This window comes from Fringilla coelebs (genome assembly GCF_963513975.1).
Source record: "Fringilla coelebs genome assembly, chromosome: 1".
Lineage (NCBI taxonomy): Eukaryota > Metazoa > Chordata > Aves > Passeriformes > Fringillidae > Fringilla > Fringilla coelebs.
This window is the reverse complement of record NC_140028.1, coordinates 1,881,595-1,909,273: the sequence shown is the minus strand read 5'-3', so window position 1 is coordinate 1,909,273 and position 27,679 is coordinate 1,881,595. Positions and strand designations below refer to the sequence as shown.

At 47.7% G+C, this 27,679-nt stretch overlaps 1 protein-coding gene across 1 annotated transcript in view; it reads right to left on the bottom strand.

Annotated features, from left to right (window-relative positions):
* ZC3H3 (zinc finger CCCH-type containing 3) overlaps positions 1-27,679 on the bottom strand; it is a 127,564-nt gene that overhangs the window by 14,310 nt on the left and 85,575 nt on the right. The window contains exons 6-9 of the mRNA XM_084208629.1: positions 17,277-17,358; positions 15,558-15,713; positions 13,790-13,859; positions 8,871-9,002 (exon numbers count right to left, since the gene is read on the bottom strand). Of these exons, the coding sequence (XP_084064755.1) occupies positions 8,871-9,002; positions 13,790-13,859; positions 15,558-15,713; positions 17,277-17,358 (440 nt within the window). The remainder of the gene's footprint in view (positions 1-8,870; positions 9,003-13,789; positions 13,860-15,557; positions 15,714-17,276; positions 17,359-27,679) is intronic.

Here is a 27,679-nt window from a genome sequence, read left to right as displayed (position 1 = left end):
TGGGTTTCCACAGGGAATTTTGCTGCCGGCCATGCGTCAGCTGGGGTGAAGCCGAGCGGGGCTGTGGGGTGGTGCTGGGGGCCATCTGATCCCTGCCACCTGTCGGGGTGGCTAATTATACCCCCCCGGGACCCCCGCCAGACCACAGGTTGGGCCATAAAAAGGGAAAAAACTCTGGTCCCTTCCACCAGAGAGATGAAAAAACCCCAGAGAATCCCTAAAAAGCCACAGGGAGGAATCTCACCCCATTCCGGCTCCTCGCCAACATCCCCATGGGCATGTCCCAATCCCAGTCTCCCCGCTGTGGGGTTCCCCCCACAGCCTGTCCAGCAACGGTGCCCAGGGTTGGGATGGTGCCCAGCTGGCAGATCCCATGTCCAGGACTCCTCCTTGGCTGCCAGGGCAGCTTTGGGTGAAATTCCAGGTGCTGTCAAGGATCCACAAGGCCTTAAATGGTCCAACGGGGCCCAACATGCTCCAGGAGTGAAACAGGGATGAGGAGGTTTGCAGTGCCCAGCCTTCTTTAGCACAAAGCTGGCAAAGGAGGAGGCAGCAACTGGTGGAAAGTCCTGGCTCAGTCTTGGGAATGATGTTAATGAACATTTTCCATGAACAAGCTTGGCAGGAGGGGATGGAGGGTGGGAGGAAGGTGAAGCTGGGTCACTGGGCCAACCAACAACCAACCCACTGACCGTATGGGGTGGGGAGGAGAGATCCCACCCAGCCTCACATTCCTGGCTCCTGGGCAGCAGTTTGGCCAGGTTGAACTTCTCAAGTATTTCCAGGATTAATCTCACACCCTACTCCTTTCCCAGCGCCGTGGGACAGCAGGTGACAAGGGCAGGACTTTGATGATCCTTGTGGGTTCCTCCCAGCTCAGAATATTCAGTGATTCTGTGAAGAGGTGACAAAGTACTGAAGCACTCTTCTCATCTCCTTGAGATCTATGTCCATCCCTCTATCCATCACAATGGACACAAATCCCACCAACCAGACTTTCAGGGGAAGGGGAGTATTAAAATCCCCAAAACTCAACTGCCTCAACTCCAGTGTTTCCTATTTTTTAAAGCCCTCTTGAGCATCCATGCAGCTTTTGCCGAAGCTATTCCAGGTATCCCCATGGCCAAGCAGTGGGATTAATGGACTGGATGGCTGTCAGGCTGTTTTAATGTCCTTCTAAGTGGTTGTTGGGAAGTGATGGCTGGAGGTGCTGGAGCTGTTTTGACGCCTCTCCAAAGTGACAGCCAGTAAATGGCTTTTTTCCGATTGCTTTTTCATAATTGGGTGCAGATGGAAACAGCCTTTTAAAAAAAAATTCCAGCTCCCTGTCATTAAAACCTGGAGGACAATACATCCGAACATCATCCAGACTGGAATAATGATGGAGAAATTTAACTGATGTGGTCATCCAAAGGAATTTGCTCCAAAACAAGTTTCTGCCCTCAAAACAGTTTGGCCAGCAAAATGCCTGTAGTGAAGGGATGACTCCTGATGGTCATCTCCAAATGATCAGAGGAATTTGGGATCTAAAACCTCTCCAGGATCCACTGCAAATCCATAAACCTTCTCACTTGGTATTTTCAGGAAATAAAACAACATTTGAGCTAAAATACCTATGGAGCTGGAGCAAGACCAGGATGGTGTTTTGAAAACCATTGGGAAAATCATATTTAAGAGGCAGCAAAGGAGATAGGAGGGAATCCCTGCTCATGGCGGGAGGCTGGAACTGGATGGTCTTTAAGGCCTCTTCCAACCCAAACCAGTCTGCAATCCCAGGATTCTGTGGAACAACAGCAACACCCATTTGGTGCCAAGGGGGCACCCAATCCCATTATGTCATTAATGAAGGCATTAATTAGCATTGGTCCCAGTACAGATCCTTGAGGGCCACCAACTGTCACTGGTTTCCACTGGAAATTGAGTAATTGACTTTTTGCACATCCAGAAGGTGAATTCTCAACCAGGCATTCATCCTTTTGTGGCAATGCCTATGGAATTCAACCATCCCCTGCACTGCTTTGAGGAACGCCATTTCCATCAGGGACCTCCATGATCCCATCCATCCCACACTAAAGCCACAACAGAGCCAATTTCACACAGTCTATCCCTCAATGGTAATTCCCAACCCCAAATCATCACCACTGGGTTTGGAGTGAGGCAGACACTCACTGGGCATTCCCAATGGCATCATTTCCATCAGGGATCAATGGGGCGCCACCACATGCCTGGTTCCAGGTGGCTCAGGGCACTACTAATAGGAACTGTAAGTTGAGGGAGGTGATGATGCCACTCTCCTCAGCACAGATGGGGCACATCTGGGCACTGTGTCCAGTGCTGGAGACATGGAACTCCTGGAGCAGGTCCAGAGGAGGACAACAAGGACGATGAAGGGACTGGAGCATCTCTGTCAAGAAAAGGCTGAGGGAACTGGGGCTGTTCAGCCTCAAGAGGAGACACAGCCGACAGGAGACCTCATCCCTGTCTGTCCCTGTGTGCAGGGAGGGCTCAGAGCAGGACCCAGGCTCTGCTCTGGGGGGCCCAGCAATGGCACAAGAGGAACAGGCAGGAGCTGATCCCAGGAAGTTCCACCTGGACATGAGGCAGAACTTCTTCCCTGTGCAGTGACCAAGCCCTGAACAGAGACCAGAGAGGGCATGGAGTCACCCTCACTGGAGATATTCCAGAAGCCTCTGGACACAATTCATGTGCTCTGGGATGATCCTGCTGGAACAGGGAGCTTGGACCAGATGCCCCATTGTAGTCCCTTCCAACCTGAGCCATCCCAGGGTGATCCTGGGAATCACCCACTGCTCACAGGAAGTGGGGATTTTCCAACAAAGAACAGATTTTATCAAAGGGAGATTCCAGACAAGAAGCAAAAAACCCAGTCTGCTGGGTTTTGCGTTCATCTCCACAGAAGTTCAGGTTGAAATCAGGAAGTCTCTGCCTCATCACTACACTCCCACTTCAGAGCTGTGATTCCGTGGCTGCCCTCCTCCCAAACTTCCCAATTTTCAGATTTTGTGCCCTACTTCCTTCTACAAAGATATTAAAGTGCAAGAAAGAGGAAATCTCAGCCTGGGATTTATCTTGGTGCTGTTATCAACAATTCCAGGCTATTAAGCAGTTCCAGAGCATCCTGATAAGCCCCATCTTTAACGTAAGGATCAGAATTCCATCGGAGATGCTACAGTTAAATTAAAGGAGCAATAAGAACCCTCATTATCCCATTACAAACTACGAGATACAACTGGAAACCCACAAGATTTCTATAGAGATACGAAGACAGGATTGGCCATGGAAGAATCCTGATCAGTTTTAAACTTCTTCTGAAGGCTACAAAGTGCTTCCAAAGGGAAGATCCCATTGCCACAACTGGGATTTACCATTTATTATCAGCAGCATTCGTTGCCCAGAGGATGTGGACAAGGACTCAACATTCCAAACAAACCAATGGGATGAAGCTGGAGAGATTTCAGCCAGCTCAAATCCATCCTGGAAACTACTGATAACCTTAAAAACAGCCTCATTACCAATCCTACACAAACTTAATTTTAAATAAAAATTCCACTTGCTCATCAGTTTGGTGACTGAAGATTTCTGCTACACATTATGGGGGAAAAAAATCCCAAATCAAGCTCACAGAAAACATCTGTCAGCCAGAGCCAAAATTAGGGATAAATAAAATTAAGTTGCTTTTCTAGTTGATTTTCATACAGCTGCAGTGGACTATAAAAGAGCTATCCAAGGCAAAGCTCTCCACCAGCTATTTCCAAATTATTAAGGAATCAGGGAATCATTTAGGTGGGAAAATCCCATTCCCCCAGCACTGCCAAGGCCACCACTAAGTCATGTCCATAAGTGCCACTTCCACAGAGTTGTTAAATCCCTCCAGGAATGAGTATTCCACAACTTGCCAGGTCAGCCTGTGCCAGGGCTGGACAACCTTTCGTTCAAGAGTTCCTCAAGGAAAAGCCAAGTTGGTTAGGAGTCAACCTGGAATCAAAGGAGGGGAAAAAAACCCCCAGAAAGACCATGATCTGATGGCTGTGAGGAAAAAAAAAAATGCTGGTTGAACCCTGAGATCAGAAAGCATGAACAGTGTTGAACTTCATCTTTCCATGATAAAAGATTAAGGAAAACAAGGATCCCAGGCTGCTGCTCTCCATCACTGGATAATTTAAGAGAAAACCACAGGCATTTAATATTTACTGTTGTAACACAGCTCATGTGGCTTTCTCTAAAGAAATGTGTTAAATTGAATGTATCAGACACACAAAAACATTATGTTTCTGGTGGGAAACTGTTGAACTTCCACCAGAAAAGGAAAAAATAACCAACCAAACACACAAAAAACCACACAAGAACGAGGTTTCAGCTGAGAAAAAAATCCCCACATTTTGATTTTCTACAGCAAAATCCAGCAGCTGCCACTGCATAAAAACACCAAGCTCCACCTGGGGGAGGAAAATTATTCTTCCCAAGGAAGCAGCACTTCCTCAGGCAGTGCTGCCCCTCTCCCATATTTTTTACATAGATAAGGCAGAAATCAGAGCTTTGGTGAAAGCTGTTGGTCCAGTAAAAAGATGGATTTTAGGAATAAGATGAGCTGGGGTGAGCAGTCCCAGCACAGCTCAACCCTCCTGCCATGGCAGGTCCCCATGTCACAAGGTTGGTTGTGCCAGCTGGGATTCCAGAGGGATGGGAACAGATTCTCCTCTTATCCATGATTTATTCCAGCACATCTCCCCGTGCCTTTCAAGGAAAGCTTTGTTGTTTAATCTCAGTGTGTCTCACTGTTTAACAGCTCCCATGAGGGAACTATTTACCCACAGGCTCCAAGGCAGGCGATGGAAACAATCCGGAGAGAGGGATTTAATGCGGCTCTGGCGCTAATGGGCACGGAAGGGGGAAGATTATTTAATACAAAACAATTTTCCAGATGCAGCAATGGAATCATTGAGTGGTTTGAGTTGGAAGGGACCTTAATGATCTCATTCCAGACCCCTGCTGTGGTGAGGGACACCTTCCAGTATTCCAGGTTGCCCCAAGCCCTGTCCAGCCTGGCCTTGGACACTTTCAGGGATGGGGCCAGGGCCTCTGCCAGGGCGTCACCACCCTCACAGGAAGGAATTCATCCCAATATCCCATGTAAATCTTTCCTCCTTCATCTTTTATGCCTGGAAAGCAAATCCCAAGGCAGGTGCTCCTTGGGACCATCTATAGATGAGCTCCCAGCTCCAGGCTCTCAGCCACGCAGAGATCCCAGCCCATGGTTTGCCATCAAATCTGGTTTGGGTTGGTAAGGTCCTTAAAGCCCATCCTGTTCCAACCCCTTGCCATAGGACAAAGTGCCAAGGACACTTTCCACTAACCCTGGCTGCTCCAAGTCCCATCCAACCTGGCCTTGAACACTTCCAGGGATGGGCCATCCCAGCATCTCCATCCAATGTCTCCTCTTGCTTGTCCCTTGCTCTGGGTCACATTACCACAGACACTTCACTCACTGGTGCTGCCTCATCCCTCACATCCACCAGCCTCATCCCATCCTCTCCTAGAGAATTCCTCCTCCAAGCCCCTTCACAAGGCCCCATATGGGAGGAGGGATGTGGAACCACAGAGGAGCTCTGACCATAGAGCAGCTCATGAAAACATCTCCAAAAAACCCTGGGAAGAACCTGCAAGAGGCCCCATTTCTCCCTCTCTTCCCACTTCCTTCTTGGGGCTTCCTCCAGTGCAGGTGGCCAGCCCAGAGGGACCTCCCAGCATGACCAGGTCAGGGTGCCAGGGAAGGGCAGGGAGCTCCAGGAAAACTGGGACAGAGATCTCCAAGGTGGGAATCACTCCATGGCCTTAAGGGACACATACGACATTGCATTCAGGGATGATCCCTTTAGGAAGCACAAATAGTGGAGGATATTCCCAACCCATGACTAAGGAACCTGTAGAAATGCTGGAAAGCACAGTCCTAGCTCTGCCACCAGCTCCCTTCTGGAAACAGAATCCTGGAATCTTTTAGGCTGGAAAAGCTCTCCAAAATCATCAGGTCCAACTTTTGACCAATTAATTAATATTGGGGGCAACATCCCCTTTAAGAAGGATGTGATCATGGCCTTGTACAGGAGCTGTCCCCTTCCCCAAGCGTGGATTTAGACCCTCTACAGTCCACATTCCTGAAAAAAGGACTTGGGAATGCAAAATTAAACCTTTCTCACTTAATTCTAAATTCCTGGCGAAGCCAGAGCAGGTCAGTCCCGGCGTCATTTGCGCAAAGAGCAGCTGGAATTACAGTCCATGGAATGGGTCAAAGGCGGATCAACTTATCCTGAGAATGCTGCAACACATCCTAGGAAGTCCTTAAGAGAAAACACTGCCAATGACAAGTCATAAATTATGGATAATAATGGACATTTTTGATGGAGGTCTGCTAAAAATCAGGAATTGTGTTTGTCTGGAAGAGCACAAAGAGGAAAACACAATTGGGAGAAGAGCCCAGCGTGCCAGAAATCAGCACAAAACAACCTAAATTCCTAATTATGGACCATCCTTGTCAGAGTTTATCCACCCAGGATGCTCCACCGGAGTCGCACACCTTCGCATTCCGGGCTCTTTGTGCTTCAAACCAACATTGCTCGGACAGGGAAAGGCAGAACGAGGGAAGATTTACTCCCATCCTAAATAATTCACAAGAAAAGGGACTGCGCATCTTTAACAAGCCATCGTTTTATGAAGCAAGGTTAACATTTTTCCTTGATTCAGTAGAATATTATAAACTCTCCGGGGTCCATTTGAGGACTTTCTACTTGGAGCAAAGGCACGGACTCAGCACTTTTTATATTATTTAGAGAATAAAATTAACCCTTAATGGCCCAAGCTGGAATTTCTCCTCCCCAGTTAAATATGGCCCGCTCAGCAATTTCTCCCCATATATAATTACAGGCTGCTATCCATCATCTGGAGGAGAATGCTTTCCCGACATTCCAAAAGTGACGCCGTAAGCACTTTTCCTAATAGAATAAATATTCTAAATATCTCTTTTATATTTTCATTTAAATTGGAATATTTTAAAAATAATTGTCGGGACCCTGCCTGCGTGGTTGGCGCTGCGCTGGAGGGAGGTGGCAGGATGCCTGTGTTTTCCTTCTGAGGGAATGTTTATCCTGCATCAAGTCCCCCTCCACGCACTGCCACAAAAAGTAATTAGGCCCAGACTAATTTATTAGAGCTTCCTTCCGCTGCTGCTGATGTCCTGCTTTCCTTAAAACTCTCACTTTTGGCTTTTTTCCCTCGTTTTTGCCAGGTTTTTGCTCTGTGGTGGTTTCTCCTCGGGAAAGGACGAGGAAAAGACCAGATGGGGTTTAGTGGGCTTGACAGCGCTGGGTTCAAAGCTGGGCTCAATGATCTTAGAGCTCTTTTCCAGGCTAAATGATCCTAGGATTCCATCCAACGTTGTGTTTGGATTCTGGGACAGGCTGGTGGCCACGCTGGTGGGACCTGAGCACCTACGGCTTCTCCTGATGGGTCGTACCTCTGCAAACAAGTGCTACCAAGATGGAGAAAAGGAGGAAAAGAGCCCTCTGAGGCACCCACAACTCCTCAGGACAGCCTGTGCCAGGGCTTCAGCACCATCACAGGGAAGAACTTTTTCCCAATATCCCATTTAACCCTGCCCTCTGGCAGTGGGAAGCCATTCCCCCTTATCTTGGCACTCCAGGTCCTTGTCCAAAGTCCCTCTCCAACTCTCTTGGAGCCCACTCACCCCCTTAGAAATGGTTCTAAGGTCCCCTCAGAGCCTTTCCTTTTCCAGCTGGACATTCCCAGCTCTCCCAGCCTGGCTGCAGAGCAGAGGGGCTCCAGCCCTTGAAGCATCTCCTTGGCTTCCTCTGGACTCACTCCAGGCAGCTCCACATCTTCCTTCTTCTGTTGGCACATCTTCCTTCTTCTCCACATGTTCCTTCTTCTGCTGCCTCTTCTTCTGGAGGCAGCTCTGCAGGTGAGGTCTCACCTGACTGGGGCAGAGGGGCAGAATTCCCCCCTTTCTTGCTGGTCACAACTGTCCAAGGATGAGCAGAAATCCCATACCATAACCCATAACCCATTTGGATAACAACAAAGAGGAGTCAGGACAGTCACTTGGATTCCCAAGGGAACACCAGCATGGCCAACCCTCTCCCTTAGCCATGACACAGAAAGGTGAGATCCTGTGTGTTCCAAATTCCTTTAGAACAGCAAATGGCAGCTGGCTCCAAGCCCTGCTCCAGGAAAGCCACCCCCACAATTTCCACGTTACATTGGGTACCAAAAGCTCATGGATGAGGTTGCAACTCTCCCCAGGGTGCACATGAAGTCCATGTAGGACAGATCCAAATCATCCCCAGGACCTGGAGGTGGCTCCATGAATCCCCCAGGCACAGCTGCATGCTGAGCAAGCCTGATCTTGCTCCTAAAACTAAGCCACAGGATTTAAGGCTCAAGTTTAAACCCGTCACGGAGCCAGAGTGGAAAATAAGCACTAATGATTATGGATTTTCTAAGTAAAACAGGGAATCCTAAATAATTTCCTGTATTTTTCATCTGTTTCGTGAGGGGTTTTTAGGGCAGGTGCTTTGAGCTCAGACACTGGTAACAGGAACACCCTATGGAGGCCCTTACCAGGGAAACACCAGCATGTTGATGAGCTGAAGCCTTTGATTTCTTTCCCTTTTCTCCCAACCAAAGCACTTTGCCAAAACCCTTTGGAAAAGCACAGAACTGTTGTTCATCACATCCAGGTGCTGAGCAGCTTCTTCCCTGTGGTCCTGTAGCTGGTGCAGGACGCTGCTCATGGCTTTGGCTTCGGCCCACAACAGCTGGGATAAATCCCTCTTTACCTTTTCTCCCATGGGACAGTATCCTTTGAGGAAATCCTGGCACACTTCTGCCTTCCTGGACACGTAGACATGGCTGTAGGGGCAATTGCTGTTGCTGCAGATCCCCTTCAAGTAGTAGGAACACACCGGCATCTGCAAGAGGAGGAGAAATCCGTCAGCAATTCCCTAAACCCGTGACTCGGAATCACTGCAACCCTCAGACCTGAAATAAAAGCGTGACAAGCATAAAATAAATAGAAATCTTTTGCCAGCCACCGATCCCAGAGGTGTTTTTAGCTCTTCCATTGGTCTCCTGCAAGGCTGCTCCCTGGTATTACGTGTTCCTGGTGTTTGGATACGCAGGGAGCGTAGGTGCTTCCCTCAGCATCCTTCAGGATGCTGGTGAGAGGGTGAAAAGCTGGAAACTGCCACCAGGAAGAAAATTCCCTCTGGATAGTGTAGGGATGGGATGGGGAAATGTCATAAATTCTGGGAACATCTTTCACAAGGAATGATGCAGTGATGGAGATGGGAACAGCGGCACGGGGAACACACCCAGCCCTGCTGCAACATCCCAAAGGGAATTCTCAGAGGGAATCCCAATATCCCTGAGGAAATTTTGGCCATCACAAAGGCCAAAACAGCATCCTGGGGGTGCTTCCCATTTGGCTCTTCTGTGAATACAGAGCTGGCTGGAAGGGGGTTTGATAAAGGCTCCAAAAGGTGGTTCCTAGAAAGGGAGGAAAAAGCACCTCCGCAAGGATTTTGGAGAGGGCTGCATCATTCCAAGGCATTATCCTGGAATTCCTCAGGGCTTTAATGCCTGTCCCTGCACACTGAGGCAGACAGGGAGGCTCCAAGAGGGAGTGAAATGAGGAGGAGAGTAGCTCCTGCCCTGAGCACTGGAGAAAGAGAGCAGTGGGATACACGGAGGAGATCCCTGATCCCGCGCTCCTGCGTTCCCGAGTTCCCGCAGTGTGACAGCCGACGGGGAAAACTGACGGAGCAAGGATTCTCCTCATCGTCCTCAAAGCACAAACTTCACCTTCTGCCAGCTGTTATCATTAAAAACAAATTACCAGCCTGCTGCCATATTTCAGCATCCTTAACTCACCGGCAACCGCCGGCAGCTTCCCGCTTCCCGCCCCGACCAGGCAGCTGCCGCTTGGAACGTGGGCTTCCCGAAGGTCCAGCTCCTCCTGCTCCTACATCCCAAATTTCCTCACTGCTTGGCGTGGTATTGATCTCCCCATTCACCAGCAGCATCCTGGTCCCACCAGTTCAAGCATCCCCAAGTAATATTTACAATCCTGCAATAACCACGGCTGGGGCTATCCGGAAAAATCCCTTATCCCTGAAGGGCACATTAAGGGTTGAACTAAATTGCCTCGCTGGAGGCCAAGAGGAAAGAAAACAAAGGGTGCTTTAAAAGAGGAGAGTTTATTTTTAATTGTCTTTTAACTGCAGACATTAACATAAAGGACAGGGCTCTGGGGCGATCTTTGGCAGTGCTGGTGGTGTGACCATAAACGATTCCCTTAATGTAGTTTTTGATATAGAGCCCAAATTAGCTCTAATAAAAAGGGATAATAAAGGCAGCTCTCTGACAAAAATAAACTCCTCCTTGCTGTCAAGCCTGAGCCATTATCAAGAGGAAGCAGCGCTCTCATTTCAATTAACCTTGTTTGCACCCCAGCACGTCCACACAAATAACAATAACATTAATTCAAGGCACTGGGGCGCTGCGGCCGCCTTCGACAGCTTTGACTCTCTACAAGCTCTGGAGGCAGCAGCTAAATGAACCCGAAACTCCACGTGAGCCTCCAAATTGCTCACAACTGAGTTTTGAAGCTCTATTAGGGAGAAAAATGCTGATTCTTTCCGAGTTCCTCAAGGGGAAAAGCTGTTGGAACAGCAGCGGGCGGCTTCTCGAGTCCCGGCCTCTCGCAACCTTCGCTTCCTTCAGATTTCCTGGTTTCTCCCTATTGCTGGGATGTGTCAGTGGCTGTGATCCACTGTGGAAAAATTCCCAGTGTGTCACTTCAGCGCGTGCTACTCACCAAAGGCTCTGCCTGAGTCTCCTGTGGAACAAAATTCTTTAAACTCTGAGGCCCTGGCACAGGTTGCCCAGAGAAGCTGTGGCTGCCCAATCCCTGGAAGTGCCCAAGGCCAGGCTGGACAGGGCTTGGAGTAGCTTGGGGTAGTGAAAGGAGCAACCTGGGGTAGTGAATGGCAGAACAAGAACTTTCCCTCTTCCCCAGGCTCTCTCTTCCATCACCAGAGGGTGATGGAAATCACTGGAGTCTGGATCTGCAAAGCTCAGTGACAATGTGGAGCCACCCTCCATCCTGGAGACCATTCCCTGCTTGGAGCAAGGGGCTTGCTACCCTAGGATGAGGAAAAGCTCCCTGCTGCTGTGACAGCTGAATCCATGCAGTTTTCCATAGAAAACAGTGATTTTTCCTGTAGTGATTATTCCCATTTTTCAGTGGGGAAACTGAGGCATCGGAGTGCACAAAGGCTGAGAAACGGTTTTGTCCTGAAAACAAGAGGCAAGCCCTGCCAGCCTTTGATCCTTCACCTCCTGGACTGGGTATCCCATCCCAGTAAAATCCCACCGAGGTGAGACACACCACAACCTGAACTTTCTCTGATGAGGTGGTTTTAGATGTCCCTCTCCAATAACCACACAGTGAAATCGACAGGACCAACGAAATCAGGAATCCCCAAACCACCACATCATCCCGTGGCAAAAAAAACACGGACTGCATTAAAACCTCAACTCAAATAGCCAAAAACCAACCATGCACAATCCTTCACCTGAGGAAAAGGTGGGATTTACTCCAAAAATTCCACAAGCAGGAGGAAAACTGCTTCCTTCCTCTGCTGAGTACCTCCACCTGCTTTTCCCAGCCCTGATAAATGAGGGAAAAGCCACCTTTGCCAAGAACCACTCGGGTTAACAGGGAGCTCCAGGACTTGGAAAGTGAAGTTGCCTCTTGCTTTAGGAAGCAGCATTCCCATGGCAATAAATCACCCTGGAACAAGTTTGAACTCCATGGAGGAGGTTGTTTCTCTTCCAGCCCTTGCTGATGACAAGGTGGCAAACAGGGAGACCTTTGAACCACCCTCAGGTTGGTTAATCCTGTGAAAAATAATTCCCCTTCCCAACAGAGCATGGCAGGAAAAATGTGCTCCGAAAGCTTTTCAGAGCTGCCTGCTATGATTTTGGTTTGTTAATTAATGATTCATCTTGAGTTTAGGCGTGCTTCATTAGCTCAGGACAAAGGTGAGATGGGCTGAGGTCACTGCATCACTGCATCCCATGGGATCCCATCCCAGGGATTCTGTCCCCAAAATGCTATTGGCAAACAGCTCCTTGACATGCTCACTCTTTTTTAATTCAGTTTTATTACCATGATATCACTGTGATTCTTCTCAAACTGGTGAGGTGCTGCTAAACGTTGAGTTTTCCATCATTCTCCATTTATTTATCCAAAACAGAGCCCAGAAGCCAAATCTAGAGGTTCTCCTTGAGGAACCAAGTGTTCCTGGAGGGGAAACTGAGGCCACATTTCCACCAGGAATTTAAACATGCTGAGGAATATTCCTGGGTAGAGAGACCACAAAGTCATCCACATCCAACCATCACATTCTTTGGTGGATAAACCACCAACTGCAACAGCTCCTTGGGCATGTCCAATTCCCAAGTTTTATCTAGGTTTTTTGCCCTGGGACCAAAAAAGACTTCACCACCTTCTGAAATTTCATTTAATTTGGAGTTCATGGTTCTGTGGATGAATTTCAATCCTTCACCTCAGAGGTGCAGGCAGAAGGTTGCACTTCATTTACTTGGATGACAAGAACTAGTTGGCCTCACTAATTACAATAATTTTGGATAAACCAACAGCCAATCCCACTGCAAAGCTTCCTTCATTCTTGGCTTTTTTATTTCTGAAGTCTGACGCTGTTACAGGATGAAAAAAAAAAACCCAAATTTTTTTTCCATCTATCAGTCCTCATCCCCATTCCTGCTGTGACACACCACAAGCCAGGGAATGCAGCTGTCCCCGTCCCTGTTTTATGTACTTGTGATTAAGTGACTCTGAAGAGAAATCCATGTAAAAAACATCTGGTGCTCCGTGTCTCATTTGGAGCGACTTCCCGGATAACTTATGAGCTCCCCATGGACAAGGAACGTGCCTCAGGCACCTCAGCTTCCGTGCTGGAGTCTCCAAAGCTACAGCCAAGTGGAGATCCCAGCCACTAAAACACAGTGAAGTACTAAATCATCACTGATAAACCCAAAATAAAAACCCTGGATTATTTTTCCACCTTGTGTAATAAAACCACAGAGCTCCAGATACATCAAGAAGGTGGAAAACAATGAACTCCAGAGTTGTTTTGCCATGGTTTCAACCTGATTTTGCTGCTTGGCATTTTAGAATTGATTTTTATTAATTTATACCTCCAAGTTATGTTTCTTAAAACATCCTCCGACTCCAGCACAATGGGATTTCCAGGGAAATATGATCTTATGGAAGTAGGGAAGGATTAGATGCAACTAAATGGACTTGATGATCTTGGAGGTCTTTTTTAGACCTCTAAGACCTCATAGGTCTTTTCTAGACCCCTGGCACAGGTTTCCCAGAGAAGCTGTGGATCCCCCATCCCTGAAAAAATTCAATGCTAGGTTGGATGGGCTTGTAGCAGTCTGGGATAGTGGAAGGAGTCCATGCCCATGGCAGAGGGGTAGGAATGAGATGATCATGAAGGTGCCATCCATCCCAAACCATTCCATGGCTCTGTCACGATTCAGCAGCCCAAACAGCTCAGCAAGGAAACTCCAAACTCAGTTGGAAGCACTCAGTGAGGAAGACCCTTCCTACAACCACTCCTTTGCACACAGAGCCACATTCCCATTGGGAAGTCACACAGACCTTGTCCTTGGACACTTTGTGGGAAAACGGACAGGTCCCATCCGTCTTCTTGCACGTGCCACGGAGAAACCTGGAAATAAAGCAGATGGAGCAGGTTGGACACGAGGTGGGTCACAAAAAACACACAATTACTGCCGAGCTCATCCATAAATCCATTTCACACCCTAAATTACTACAGATCCCCCTTGCTGGAAGAGCAGCTGATGATTCCTGATAGATTTTATTCTTTCATCACATTTGGCTGCTCATTAGTAAGTAGAGCAAGGCTTGTATCCCAAAATTCAGACATGACGCTCCCAGAAGGAGAAAGGTCCTTCCTAGAGCCCTGATTATTCCAAGTTGCCAAGAAAAGCTGTGGATTTCCCATCCCTGGAAGTGTTCAAGGCTAGGTGGGATAAGGCTTGGAGCTTGGATAGTGGAAAGTGCCCCTGCCTATGGCAGAGGGGTGGATTGGATGATCTTAAATGTCCTTTCTAATTCAAACCACTCCAGGATTCTACGATCCCATTCCATGAGATGTTGGATGAAGCTCCAGATGGGAGTGGCCAATGACCAGGAGGAGCAAAGACAGGCCCAGAACAGGAACCAGGATCCCAAAGCACATAAGGATGTCAAGTTTTCCTAGGAGTGACCACTGTGAGACAGATTAACAAAATTTAAAAGGTATAAGGGAAAGATAAGAATGGGGTTAGAGATAAAGGAACAAGGATGAGGAGACCCAAAACTGGGAGAAATCAGTGTTGTCCTCCAATGATCCATGGAAATGAGACAGGTTGGAGACCCAAAAGACTTCAAGGAGAACAATTCCTAAAGTAGGCAAGGAGTTATGGGATTTGTTATGGGAGAATGAGTGAGAAGGAGTAAAATCAGTTAAAAAACCAATAAATCACCTTCCCCTCCTCTATTGTCTCCCATCAAGCTTTGAGCAACTTCCAAGTGATTCCAGCACAGCAGCAATTTTATGGAAAAATTACTCCAGGAGTTCATCAGTGGAGTTGGCTCTTCTGCACTTTTTAAATGACTCATAATAGAGTTTAATCAACTCTTGGGCAGGTCTAATGAACTGCCAACACAGATCAGTTCTCCTGGAATAAATCACCAACTCTCGGAGCTGCATGATGTCACAGGATGAGGGATTCAAATCTGCTGGACTGATCCAAACAGATCTGAGGAATGTTCCTGAAGGAAAAACCTGAAGTGTGGTCAGGGCAGGGGTTCAAGTGACCCAGACCAGAAAAGAAGGCTCCAAAGGGACCTTAGAGCCATTTCCAGTGCCCAAACAGGCTCAAAGAGAGCCAAAGAGGGATTTGGGACAAGGGATGGAGTGACAGGACAAAGAGAATGGCTTCTCACTGCAAGAGGGACAGATAGGATATTAGGAAGATACTTTTCCCTGTGAGGCTGGTGAGGCCCTGGAATGGAATTCCCAGAGAAGCTGTGGCTGCCCCATCCTTCAAAGTGTTCCAAGGCCAGGCTGGACAGGGCTGGGAGCAACCTGGGATAATAGAAGGTGTCCCTGCCCATGTCAGGGGTTTGGACTTCAATGATCTTTGATGCCCCTTCCAACCAAAACAATTCCAAGATTCTCTGGCCTCTTCTTGTCCTCCTCCTTCCAACCCAACAGTGCAGAACCTACACCTGACCCAGAACTCCCATCCCTGTTCTCCTACATCTCTGTTACCAGTTTGTTTCCCTTAGGAATACCCCACAAGGAAGCACCAAAGCCACCTCACGTCCCAGTTCACCACAATTCCGTGCCCATCCCTACCTGGTGCAGACGGCCACTTTCTCTGGATCATGGATGTAGGGGCAGCTCTCGCCCCGATTGCACTTCCCGAAGCGGTTGTAGTACATACAATATTCCTTCTTCTTCTTCTTCTGCTTGGCTTGACGGATGATGGCCAAACTCCTCTGCACAGCACGGCTGAATGAGAAAGAGGGACAAGGTCAGGAAAAAACCTCCAGCTCCAGCACCACAACGACATGGAGAAGACACCTCAACAATATCTGAAAGCACAGAGAAGCCCATCTTTGCAGAGAAATATTTAGCAAGTTTGTGCTCATAAGCATGTAAATATTTTCAATTTTTGGCTGATTTTACCCCAAATCATTAAAAATCTGCAAAGTTACACCAAAGTCACCAGCGAGATCCCTTCCCACCCCCGTAAGTCTGATTTTCTCCTCAGATTTTATGAGTGTGGAGAGGGTTTCCCACACTTTTGGGGAATATGGTGAGGAAGGAAACATCCTCTCCTTGTGCAGCACAGGATGCCAAGGCTGAATGACTTGGAGGGCTCTTCAGCACATATCCCACCAGCTGGGCCTGATGCTATTCATGGCCTTCAAGTGGGCACCTGCTCATGAACCTCAAAGAATGTCCACAGGAACAAAAAGTGTCACCAAAGAGCAGAAAAGCTCCTTTTTAATTGCCTGGTCCCACTAGAAGCTCTTTAAGGAGCTCAGAAGTTGCTTAGTACATGTTTTCGAAGAACTCCCAGCTAGAGAGGGAATTATCCAGCAGCTCTTGGGATGTGTGGGACCAGGTGGAAGAGGGGAAGTGTTAAGATCCAGGTGAACACAAACCATGGGGGGCACATCAGATCTCTCCAAGTAGAAAATCTGGTGGTAGGGCACAGTCAGATCCAGTTTGATGAGGATGCAGTGCATTATCCATGAAAAACATAGGTTCAAGGAAATTATTTTCAGAGGAAATGCACATTTTTACCTCTGTCATTGTCAGTTTTCTGCAGCTCCTGGATTAAAAGGAGGTGCAAGGCTAAGTGTAAGGTCCTGGATGTGTAGTGGGTAATCCCAAGCACCTATTTGGTGGAGAATGGATTGAGGACAGTCCTGAGGAGGACTTGCGGGAGTTGGTGGATGAGAAGCTCCCCATGATCCAGCCATGGGAGCCCAGAATGTCCTGGGCTCATCCCACAGCATGGGCAGCAGGAGAGGGGGAATTGCTGCCCCTCTGCCCCACTCAGGTGAGATCCCATCTGTGGAGCTGCCTCGAGCTCTGGGGTCCAACAGCAGAGGGATGTGGAGCTGCTGGAGCAGATCCAGATGAGGTCACAGAGATGCTCCAAGTGCTGGAGCCCCTCTGCTCTGGAGCCAGGCTGGGAGAGCTGGGAATGTCCATCCTGGCTGTCCAGGCAGACCTTGGAGCCCCTTCCAGTGCCTAAAGGGGCTACAGGAGAGCTGGAGAGGGACTTTGAACAAGGGCTGGAGTGCCAGAAAAAAGGGGAATGGTTTCTGACTGCTGGAGGGCAGGGATAGATGGGATATTGGGAAGAAATTCTGCCCTGGGAGGGTGGGGAGGCTCTGGCTGAGCTTAAAAACACCTCAAAGTAGAAGCTGCAGAAAAGCAGCAGCCAGAGCTTCACCAAATCACCCTCCAGTTCAACAGCTGCTCCTGAAACTCCTGATTCCCTCCTGAGCATAATTCCAAAGATGGAGCACATCATTCCTGCTTCCCATAAGTACAGACCTGGCAATGTATCGGCACGTTGAGGATCTGCTCAGGCTGGGTGTAAAGACCCCAGGACTGGGTGTGGAGTGCAATCTCAGTGCTGGAAAGAGAGAAAAACATGGATCATTGCTTGGAATCGAGAAATTTTGCAGGAATTTACACAGCCCTCAGTACCTCAGTACCACAAAAATGATTGGAAGGATGGAGACCCTTTGCTATGAGGAAAAGCTGGGGGATTTGGGGTTGTTTAGCCTGGAAAAGAAGAGGTTCCAGGCAGAACTTGGAGCTCCTCCAATACCTAAAGGGGCTCCAGGAGAGCTGGAAGGGAACTTTGGACAAGAACCTGGAGAGGCAAAACAGAGGGAATGGCTTCCCACTGCCAGAGGGCAGGGAGAGATGGGATATGGGGAAGAAATTCTTCCCTGTGACGGTGGGGAGGCCCTGGCACAACCTGCCCAGAGAAAGTACGGATGCCCCATCCTTGGAAGTGTCCAAGGCCAGGCTAGACAGGGCTTGGAGCAACCTGGTATAGTGGAAGGTGTCCCTGGCCCTTGCAGAGGGCTGGAACTGGATGATCTTCAAGCTCCCTCCCAACCCAAACCATTCCATGATTCCGTGATCTTATTTAACCCAAAGCACGGAGCTCCCAGAGAACCAAGGGACAAAGATGCCCTTGAGCGACTGCCACCTCTGGAGCAGCCCCAGCAGAAGTGCTCCTTGACAGCCTCAAACACAGCAGGAATTTTTCTCCTCAGCACCCAAACATGCCAGAACACTTCTCTAAGCAAATCCTACGCTTCCACTATCAATCCAACAAATTTCCACGCTTGGCTTGGCCGCTCCCTGCAGCTGGACAGGGAAGCCCAGCGCCCACTCCCATCCATGCACGCATGGAATTAAATCGTCCTTGACTGGTGCAGGGAAGAAGGAATGGGAAAGGAAGGCTGGGTTTCAGTTTTCCAGGTGGGATGAGAGCGGCTCAGTCACTCACCTGCCAGCCCGGGCGTGTTGGGAAGTTGAGCGAGTGGAATTTGATTGCGCGGCACCGCGAGCTGTCACTCGGCTGCCGGCGTCGGCGAAGCCCCATCTGTTCCCTCTGCACATCAAATTCCATCAATGGGGCGTTTGAGCCACCACTGAGATGGTTTTTTCCCCTGTTTTTTTAAAAATCCTTCTTGTGCCGAGCTGTAGGAGCATCTTTTTTTTGTACTAGAATAAACATTTGCCAACTTTGGGATGCTCCGAAGACTCTGCTGAAGGGTCTCCATTAAGGGCAAGGTTGATTTCCCAAACAATGTGGGGAGAAAGCCCCAAATTAAAATCCATTAGGATAGGGCTGGAGCATCCTCAGCCCTCTGGAGATCTGCATAATATTCCTTAAAGCTGCACCAGGAATCAGCTCCTGAGGGCAGCAGACAATCCCTCTAAATATTTAATATTTGGGGATAAAAGCAGATACACAGGGATGAACAAGTTTGGAATCACAGAATCATGGAATGGTTAGAGCTGGAAGGGCCCTTAAAGGTCATCTTGACCAGAAAAGAGAAATCACTAAAGAGCTAGAGGATAAATAAAGGGGTCAACAGCGTCCTGCCAGTGGGTAGGAATTTTTATGTACCAAAAATACATCAATGGAATTATTTTATTGGGCTTTTTTCCCCCAGTTGTCATCTTCTAGCAAGAAGTCATGCAATAACATGATGTGCATCTCCCATTCCAGGAATTAACTCGCATCCCAAAGGCAGTTTAACTACCCAAGACTGGTCCCATCCATGACAAAATCCATGTGAGATCCATCCAGGTCTGGCAAAGCACCTGGAAGCTGGCAAAGAAAACCCCCATCCACACTTTCCCACTCCCTAATTATTCATCCCATGTGCAAATCCTCCCCAAACTCTTAGAAAAATCACCCAAATATTTCTCCAGGAGGAGCCAAACCAAGAAAGCTCCGTAATTAAACATTTCATCCATTGGGATTTATGGAGAGAAAACTCAGCCTCTGTCATGAGGGTATTTTTTGAAGCTCTTGCATCGTGGAAAAAAAGTTTAAATAAAAATAAAAGCTTTGTGTACATTCAAGTAACATGAAGGGGGTGCAGGAAAGGGGATTGGATGTTCCCGACTTTTCAGGAGGTCCAAAGAGTCTAAATTTGGAGTTTTAGGGTGGTTGTCAACTCAGAATTCCCAACTGGTCCCTACAAGAGCTTTGTATAAATAAATACACTAATAAATAAATATTCCTGGCATTGGAGAGTGTATTATTGAAATTGGGGTGAAATTGGGACATCAAAAGACACTGGAAAATGGGATAAGCGTTAAATTCCAACATTGGGGGACAAAATTTGCTGCAGTCTGGCCTAAATTTAACAAAAAGCTGAAACAATGCCCCCAGGGCTCAACTTCGGGAGTCTCATTTGGTCCAGACAAAACACTGAGCACATCCCAGTACAAGATCTGTCCCGTTTTTCTCCTCAATCACTTCCCAGCTGGGGAGAACATCGGGACACAGCGGTGCTGTCGGATCAGGGAAGTGACTCCCACATCTCTGGCACTGCCAAAGTCCCTCGCTATGGAAATTTAAAGTGGTGCCACGGCAAATTCCTCCCATGTGCACACTCCAAGGCAGCGGGAACAGAATGGAGAGAGGAAAAAAAGCAGGAAAATGAGAAGAGCTGCCACAGAGAGCATGAAGAACTGCACGTTGAGGGCTTTTGAAGCGATTACACCCAGCACAGCGGCGTCAGCCGGGATATTTTCCACCCTGTGGAAGGGACAGGTGGATTTCTCTCCCCCTTTCCTGATGATTCAGTCGCTTGGAAGAGCATCATCCGTAAGGAAACCCACAGCCCGTGCAAACAGGGCTTTCTCTCTTAATGCATCATCCCAGCCCGACGCTGGCAGCTCCGGCGGCTCCGGTGGCTCGCGGTGAGAAGTGATTGTTGTTCCCAATCCAGCCGGGAGACTCCGCGCGTCCCTCCGGAGGGAGCGGGAGCTGTCATGTTCATTAAATGCATGATTACAGCTATGATTAATAGCAGGGGCTACAGTCTAACTCCTTCTTTTTTTTCCCCTGCTCCTAGGAAGGAATCCACAGCCAAGCAGTCCCGCGGTGCTTTCCGCAGCGTTTGGCTTGATGTTTGGAATTCCAGCTTTTGATGGAAAAGGGGGAAAAGGCACGATTTATCCTTGTCAAAGAAAAAAAATGCTTAAAACAAGCAGGTTGGATGCTGCACCCCTGCACCAACTATAAGTTTCTTAGGACCTTTTCATATCCTTAATCCTAAAACTCAGCTCAAGCAAATCCAAGTCCATCTCTGGCATCCTGGGTTTTTGTTTTTTTTTTTCATAATCCCAAAACACAGCTCAAGGCTCAAGGTCCTTCTCCTCCAGGGAAAGGTTGGCAGAGATTTCTCTTGACAGCCCAGGAACTGCACTCAGGAGCAACACTTGGTGCTTTCCAGCATTCCCACATGGATATCAGGATGCTCTCATTCAATTCAACATTCCTGCTCAGCTCCCCATCACCCAAGAGCTTGGGATGCAACAAACACACCCCGAAAACAACATTCCAAAGAGTCCTTTGAGTTAAAAATTGGCTGCAAATATCACAGTTAATTATCACCTGCTTAATTATTTAGGAAGGACTTTATTGCTCCAAGGCAGAGCTCAAGGATCATGACCTCACCTCATGGAAAGATCTGCTGAAGCATCTTATCCAATAATTTACTTTTTTTAAATGGTGGAAAAGCTGTAAAAAACTGAAAAAAAAAAAAGGAGAAATCCAGAAAAGGGAGAAATCCAGAGTTAGGGTGAGCTGGGACCAAGGGATGATGGGCAAGAAGGTGAGAACACAGTTAGAATGATGAGTATTGAGCCCATTGCTTCCTATCTTCCACAATCCCAAATCAAGGATAATTTGTGGAAATCTTCCCCATGGAGGTAAAAAAATCGATAGAAAACCAAAATAGGCAGAAAAAAAGGAAGAAATTCAGAGCTGGAGTGTGATAGGGCCAAGGGATGGGCAAAAGGGTGGGAACATTGTTAGAATGATGTGTTGAGCATCAAGCCCATTGCTTCCCATCTACTTCCACCATCCCAAGTCAAGGATAATTTATGGAAACCTTACACACAGAGGGAACCAGTGAGGGGTTTGCCCAAGCAATGACAGGCAGGTGATCAGCTCTGCTGGCCAGTGCTCCAAACTGGGGATGAGCACAACAGGGTCATCCCATTTTTTGCTCAAAAAACCCATGGTTTTGGAATTGTTCAGTCCCTTATCCCTTTTGAGCTCAGTCCTTTGGCTCATTGAGTACAATTCCTTGGGTTTGGAATTCCTCAATCTCTTATCCCTCTTGAGCTCAATTCCATGGCCCCTTGAATCTCAGTGCCTTGTCTTTGGGATTACTCAATTCCTTATATCCTTGGTCCCTTTCAAGCTCAATTCCTTAGTTTTGGGATTCCTCAATCCCTTGGCCCCTTTTTCCCCTCAATTCCATGATTTTGGGATTACTCAATCCTTTTATCCCTCAGGGGTCAGTATCACCACACAACCTCTCCTCAGCCTGTTCCCACATGATCTGGAAAAGGCTTCCTTAAACCACACAGGCTCCTTTAATAGTTTCCATTATCATCCCACCTCGCCCACTGCAGCCTCCTTCGGAAAGAGCCGAGCGATTCATTTTCCGAGTCTCTCCTTGGCTTTATTGCTGAACCGAAAGTTTTGAGGCTGCACTTGGGGAAATTTATTTCTTTAATTATTATTCATTTAAGTGGGTTCCGTAGATTTCGAGGATCAGCACTCGCAGCTGCTGGGGGTCATTTATTTCCCTCACTGGACAGCACAAGTCCTCATTCCAGAGAAGACAAGGGAAAAAGAAGGGATGAGCTGACTTTAAACAAACAGAGATTTTCCCATTTTCCTGCCTGACTGTCCCCACATCCCATGAAAGTCCCCGAGTCAGGTGGTCATGAGTGTTTTATTAACAAAGCAACTTCAATTAATGACTCAGCTTCAATTAGTGAAGCAGCCCTGGGTTGGATGTTGTATGGGCAGATGTGGGCTGGGAGCAGGATCTGATCCCTGCAATTCCAGAGTTAAGGAATTGAGCTGATAAAGCAAAAGAGATTGAGCAATCCCAAAGCCAAGGAGTTGAGATTGAAGGGGCCAAAGGAGTGAGCTCCAGAGGGATTTTGGGATTGAACAATCCCAAAACCAAGAGATAGAGCTCAAAAGGGGCCAAAGGATTGAGCTCCCGAGGGATAAAAGGATTGAACAATCCCAAAATCAAGGGACTGAAAGTGAAGAGGTCAAAGGGATTGAACAATCCCAAAACCAAGGAATAGAGCTCAAAAGGGGCCAAGGGATTGAGCTCAAAGGGGCTGAGGGATTGAACAATCCCAAAATCAAGAGATTGAGATCAAAGGGGCCAAGAGATCCCACAATCCCAAAGACAAGGCACTGAGACTGAGGGAGCCATGGAGCTGATCTGAAAAAGGGAAAGGGATTGAGGAATCCCAAAAACAAGGGATTGAGTTCAAAGAAATTGAGGGACTGAGCTCAAAGACACAGAACAATTCCACAAATAAGGGACTGAGATTGAAGGGGCCAAGGGATCCCTCAATCCCAAAGACAAGGAAGGCATTGAGATAGAAGGTGTAAAGGAATTGAGCTCAAAAGGGGTAAGGGATTGAAGAATCCCAAAACCATGGGACTGAGACTGAATGAGATTGAAAGGATTCCCCAGTCCCAAAGAAAAAGCTTTGAGATTGAAGGGGTCATGAAACTGACCTCAAAAATGGCCAAGGGATTGAGCAACCCCAGAGAGCAAGAACTAATCTGGAAAGAGGAAGGAACTGAATGGGACTGTGATCAAAAGGGACCAAGGGATCCCATAATCCCAAACAAAAACCACTGAGATTGAGAGAGCCAGGGAACTGAGATCAGAAGAGGTAAGGGACTGAGCAATCCCAAAGCCAAAGGAATGACTTCCAAAGAGGACAAGGGATTTAATTCAAGATGGGTAGGGGACAGAGCAATCCCAAAACCAAGAGACTGAGATTGAAGTGTCCAAGGGATTAAGCAATCCCAAAACAAGGGACTGATCCTGAACAACCCAAGGAATTGAGCTCAAAAAGAGGCAAGAGACTGAGCAATCTCAAACCCAAGGAATTCACCTCAAAGGGAGTGAGCAATCCCAAACCCAAGGAATTCACCTCAAAGGGAGTGAGCACAAAGGGATCCTGGCACCAGCAACACCAAAAACAGTGGAAACCTGAGCATAGCAACATTCCAAATTTCCCTGCTCTCACACCTCAGTGCATTGGGCTGGTCTCTCCTCCACCAAAGTCTTCCTTACCCCTCCAGTATGATCCCAACACACTCAAGGTGTGTTGAAGACAGAAGACATGGTCATGATGGACAAACAAGAAGCTTGAGATGTTCCCATATACACGGGGAAAAGACAAAGCCCGGCACACCAGAGCAAATCCTCCCTAATTCCTCTTAAAATTAAAAGCAGAGACAGATGATGGGTGGTGGAAACACTCCTGAATTCCTCTTTTCCTTCTGTAAAAAGGAGTGGCTCAGAGGAAGGAGCATTCTCACAAGTGCTGAGCCAACAGCAGCGCTGAGCATTTCATCATCCTTGAAAAAGTTGGAAGCATGTTTCCGCGACATTCGGCACTTCCAAAATTAGTTGGCAAACAGGGAGGCCAGAGAGCACTGTCTTCCAGCTCTCTGAAGATCTCTGAGTGTGGAGTTTTCCCACTGCAGCCCAAATTGTATTCAGGAGCATCCATCACCTATCCCCAGCCTGATACAGTGGAGGAGGGAGTCCAGAGATGCTCCAAGGGATGGAGCCCCTCTGCTCTGGAGCTAGGCTGGGAGAGCTGGGAATGTCCAGCTTGGAGAAGAGAAGGCTCTGGGGAGAACTTAGAACCCCTTCCAGTGTCTGAAGAGGCTCCAGGAGAGCTGGAGAGGGACTTGGGACAAGGGACGGAGGGACAGGACACAGAGAGTGGCTTCCTACAGCCAGAGGGCAAAATTAAATGGGATACTGTGAAGAAATCCTTCCCTGTGAGGGTGGGGAGACCCTGGCACAAGTTGCCCAGAGAAGCTGTGCTTGTCTCATCCCTGGAAGCATCCAAGGCCAGGTTGTGTGGGGCTTGGATCAACTTGGATAGTGGAAGCTGTCCCTGCCCATGGTGGGGGGTTGGAATGAGATGGTCTTTAAGCTCCTTTCTGACCCAAACTATTCCATGATTCCATGACTTTCCATCTCCCCAGCTGATCACTTTTGCCTCAGAGAAGGGATGCAGGAGGGGATGTTACACAGCAGGATGGAGACAGGAAGTGCATCTGGATGCAGGGAAAATCCCCCCCAGTTCTGGAATGCTGAACTCAACCATGTTTTAATTAATAATTTGTTTCTCTGGAATCAGAGCCACCATCACAATGTGTGGGAGATGCCTCAGCTCGAGAGGACTTAAAACTCCTCTTAAACCTTCACCTTTGGAAGCCCAACAATCCTGGGTATCTCCAAGGCTTTGGAATCTGTGGTCATGGAGACAATGTGAAAACCCCAATAAATAAAATCACATTGTTCAAGGGGCTGGCTGTCACCTCTGGAGTCCCCAAAGCCACCAGCCTTTCTCCAAACAAGAGCTAAAACCTCAGGAAATCATGCAGGTGAGGATTTGCCCATGGAAAAATAGCCTGGACTCTTGGAAAACCCTGCTGGAGCCAGCCCCAGCTCACAGAGTGCAATTCCTCTCTCGGCAGCAGCAGCTCGTGCAGAGATTGGGGTCAGGGCTGGTTTCCGGACAATGTCAAACCTTAATTTGCTTTCTGCTGCTTTCAATCTTGTATTTCCCCTTCTGTATTTCTTTGTGAAACTCTACAGCGCCCAGGACCTTTTGCTTCTCTCCCTGATTTCATGGAAATTCCTCCAGAGTCTGGAAAATGCCTTAGCAGCTGGAGAAAGAAATGAAGAAAAAGTTCCTTGTGAGCGGAGAAGCCTAATTATTCTGCTTGTTTAATTAATTGCCACGTAGCCATTTCTTTCCACACCATCCCACTGCCGATTTTCGAAGACTTCTGCAAGCTGAAAAAATACATGAGTGCCGAAATACCAGTTATCCCAAAGGGAAAGAGCCTTTCCATGTGTGATTCCACATCCTTGTCTTGCACAGGGATGAGCAGAGAGTGTTTAAGCTCTGGGTTTTCTTCTCCATCCTTGCCCAAGCAAAGAATTATGCCACATGCAAAGTCCCTATCCAGCTGGAAAGGCAAAAAAAGAAAAGTCTCTTTATTTCTGTATTTTATTGGCAGTCTTCCAGAGACAAATGTGGAAGGTGCAGAAATCCTTTGGGAGCAGAGTCACACATGGGATGAGAGCAAAGTTCTCAGCAGCTGCACAGGCCGTGGTGATGCTGTGATTGATCCAGGGAGGTTTTTTATGTTCAAACCACCTCCAAAAACTTTTCCTGGGATTGCAGAGACACTTTACTTGTCCCCAAGCCTTGTGCCCTCCTCATCTCTCTCAAAAAAGCCAATTCCAGAAGAGCCACGGAAAACTGCTCCTCCCATTGCTCTTGGCAGCCCCAGGACTGATCCCAATACAGCACAAGGATGCAGGAAGTGCATCCCCCGGATCAGATCTAAACTCCCCACCAGCATCCATCAATAAATCACTTGGGAATGCTACGATGGTGTGGATGGATCAGCCCCGGCGCCCGACATCAGATTTTGTACAGTAGAGATAAAACCCCAACCCCATAAATCCAGGGAAAGAGCAGAGTTATAACCCACTGGAAGTAAACTCCAAGCTATTAAACTGTCAGGAGCATTTCCCATCTCTCCCCTATTCCAAACACACGGTGCCTGGCACTGAAAGGGAAAGGAAAAGCCGTTTTTTTCCATCTTTTAAATAAACTTTGTCAAGTGTTGAAAACACAGAGCATTGAGCAAACGTTCGCAGCCGATGAGAACACACAAATCTTCCACCCTGCCAGGCCCAGTTATCCTAAGGCAAGAGGAATCTGTGGAATCCATCCTTGGGAAGGAGGATGAATTACGGGGAGAGATGAAAGATGACATGAAAATACTGATTCACAGCAGTTCCTCAGGTTTTGTGGTTACATAGCCAACGTGCTATGTGGAAGGGGGAAAGAGGCAACAGCAAAATAAGGAACACCTTCAAAATAATAATTAGATGGGAATGTATTTTATAGGGAATAACCCTGGAAGGGATCTTCTCTCCCTAAGTGGGACTAATTAAACCCAATTTTCTGAATGCGACCTCACTAGAAGACGTGGTTTCAGTGAGAAAGGAAAAATGGGGGTACCACATCTCTTCCATGCCCTGTCACCCCAAACCCCCTCAGGTACCCCCCACAAGCAATTCCAAGGCCTCAATCAGCAGAAATCCTCCCATGATACCTTTGGATTCATCTCTCTTCCAGAAATTTGCCTCTAAGTTGGTGTTTCTCTGCTTGGAGAATCCAAATCCAGTGATGGATATTCAGGGACAGGCCGAATCTATCAGCCTTTGCTGAGTTGCCCAAATGAGACTTTGCTCATTTGTCTATTTCCAGACAAATTTAGAGACTTCCTTGCACATGGATAAATTAAAAAATTCACCTTCTTGCTGGGAGGCAGGACCTTTTCCACCCACGTCCTCCCCAAAAAGAAGTTCATTAAACGTGTTTTTTAAAAAAAAATCTTTAAAAAAATGGAGATTTTAGAGCAAAATGAGTCCAGCATTTCCTCATCCTTGTCCTTGGGAAGCTCACCCACCAGTTGGTGGGTGACCCAAAAACCCTTTGGTTTTTGGCTGCTCCACCTGGCCATGGAGAGATATCCTTCCTTAGCCTGGCAGCTCCGGATCTTCCACTTTTCCAGTCCTTCCAGCCATCACTTCTCCCCAGGACTCTTCCTAGTGTTCCAACTCTGTCCTGAAATCCATCCAACAACATTCCTGTCCATGTCCTGGGTTTCATCCCTTTTCTTCCATTCCTGCAGAATATTTTCTGCCTTTGGTGACATCTTCAATGCCCAGAGATGGTGCTTAAGGCAGAACCACCCTTGAGCTGCTCTTGTGCAGCTGATTATCCTGATCCAGAGACTGGAAAATCCCAGTACTAGTAGCAAAGCTCTGGGAAAAAATCTGAAATCTTTTTCTACAAACCCCTGGCCGCTTTTTCTGAGTCTCCAAACTCTGATCCACCTTCCCCAGTTTAACTATCCCCAAAAATTCTCAATAAGCAGTTAGGGTGCAAAAGTATTTGAGACCAAGAAGAAATTTTAAAAATACTTTAAGCACAGTTAAAATCTGCTCTTTTTTAAGAGTGACACTTGAGATGTCAAACACAGGAGAAGCTGAAACACAAATTTAATCAAAGTCGTGATATAAAGGTGGGAA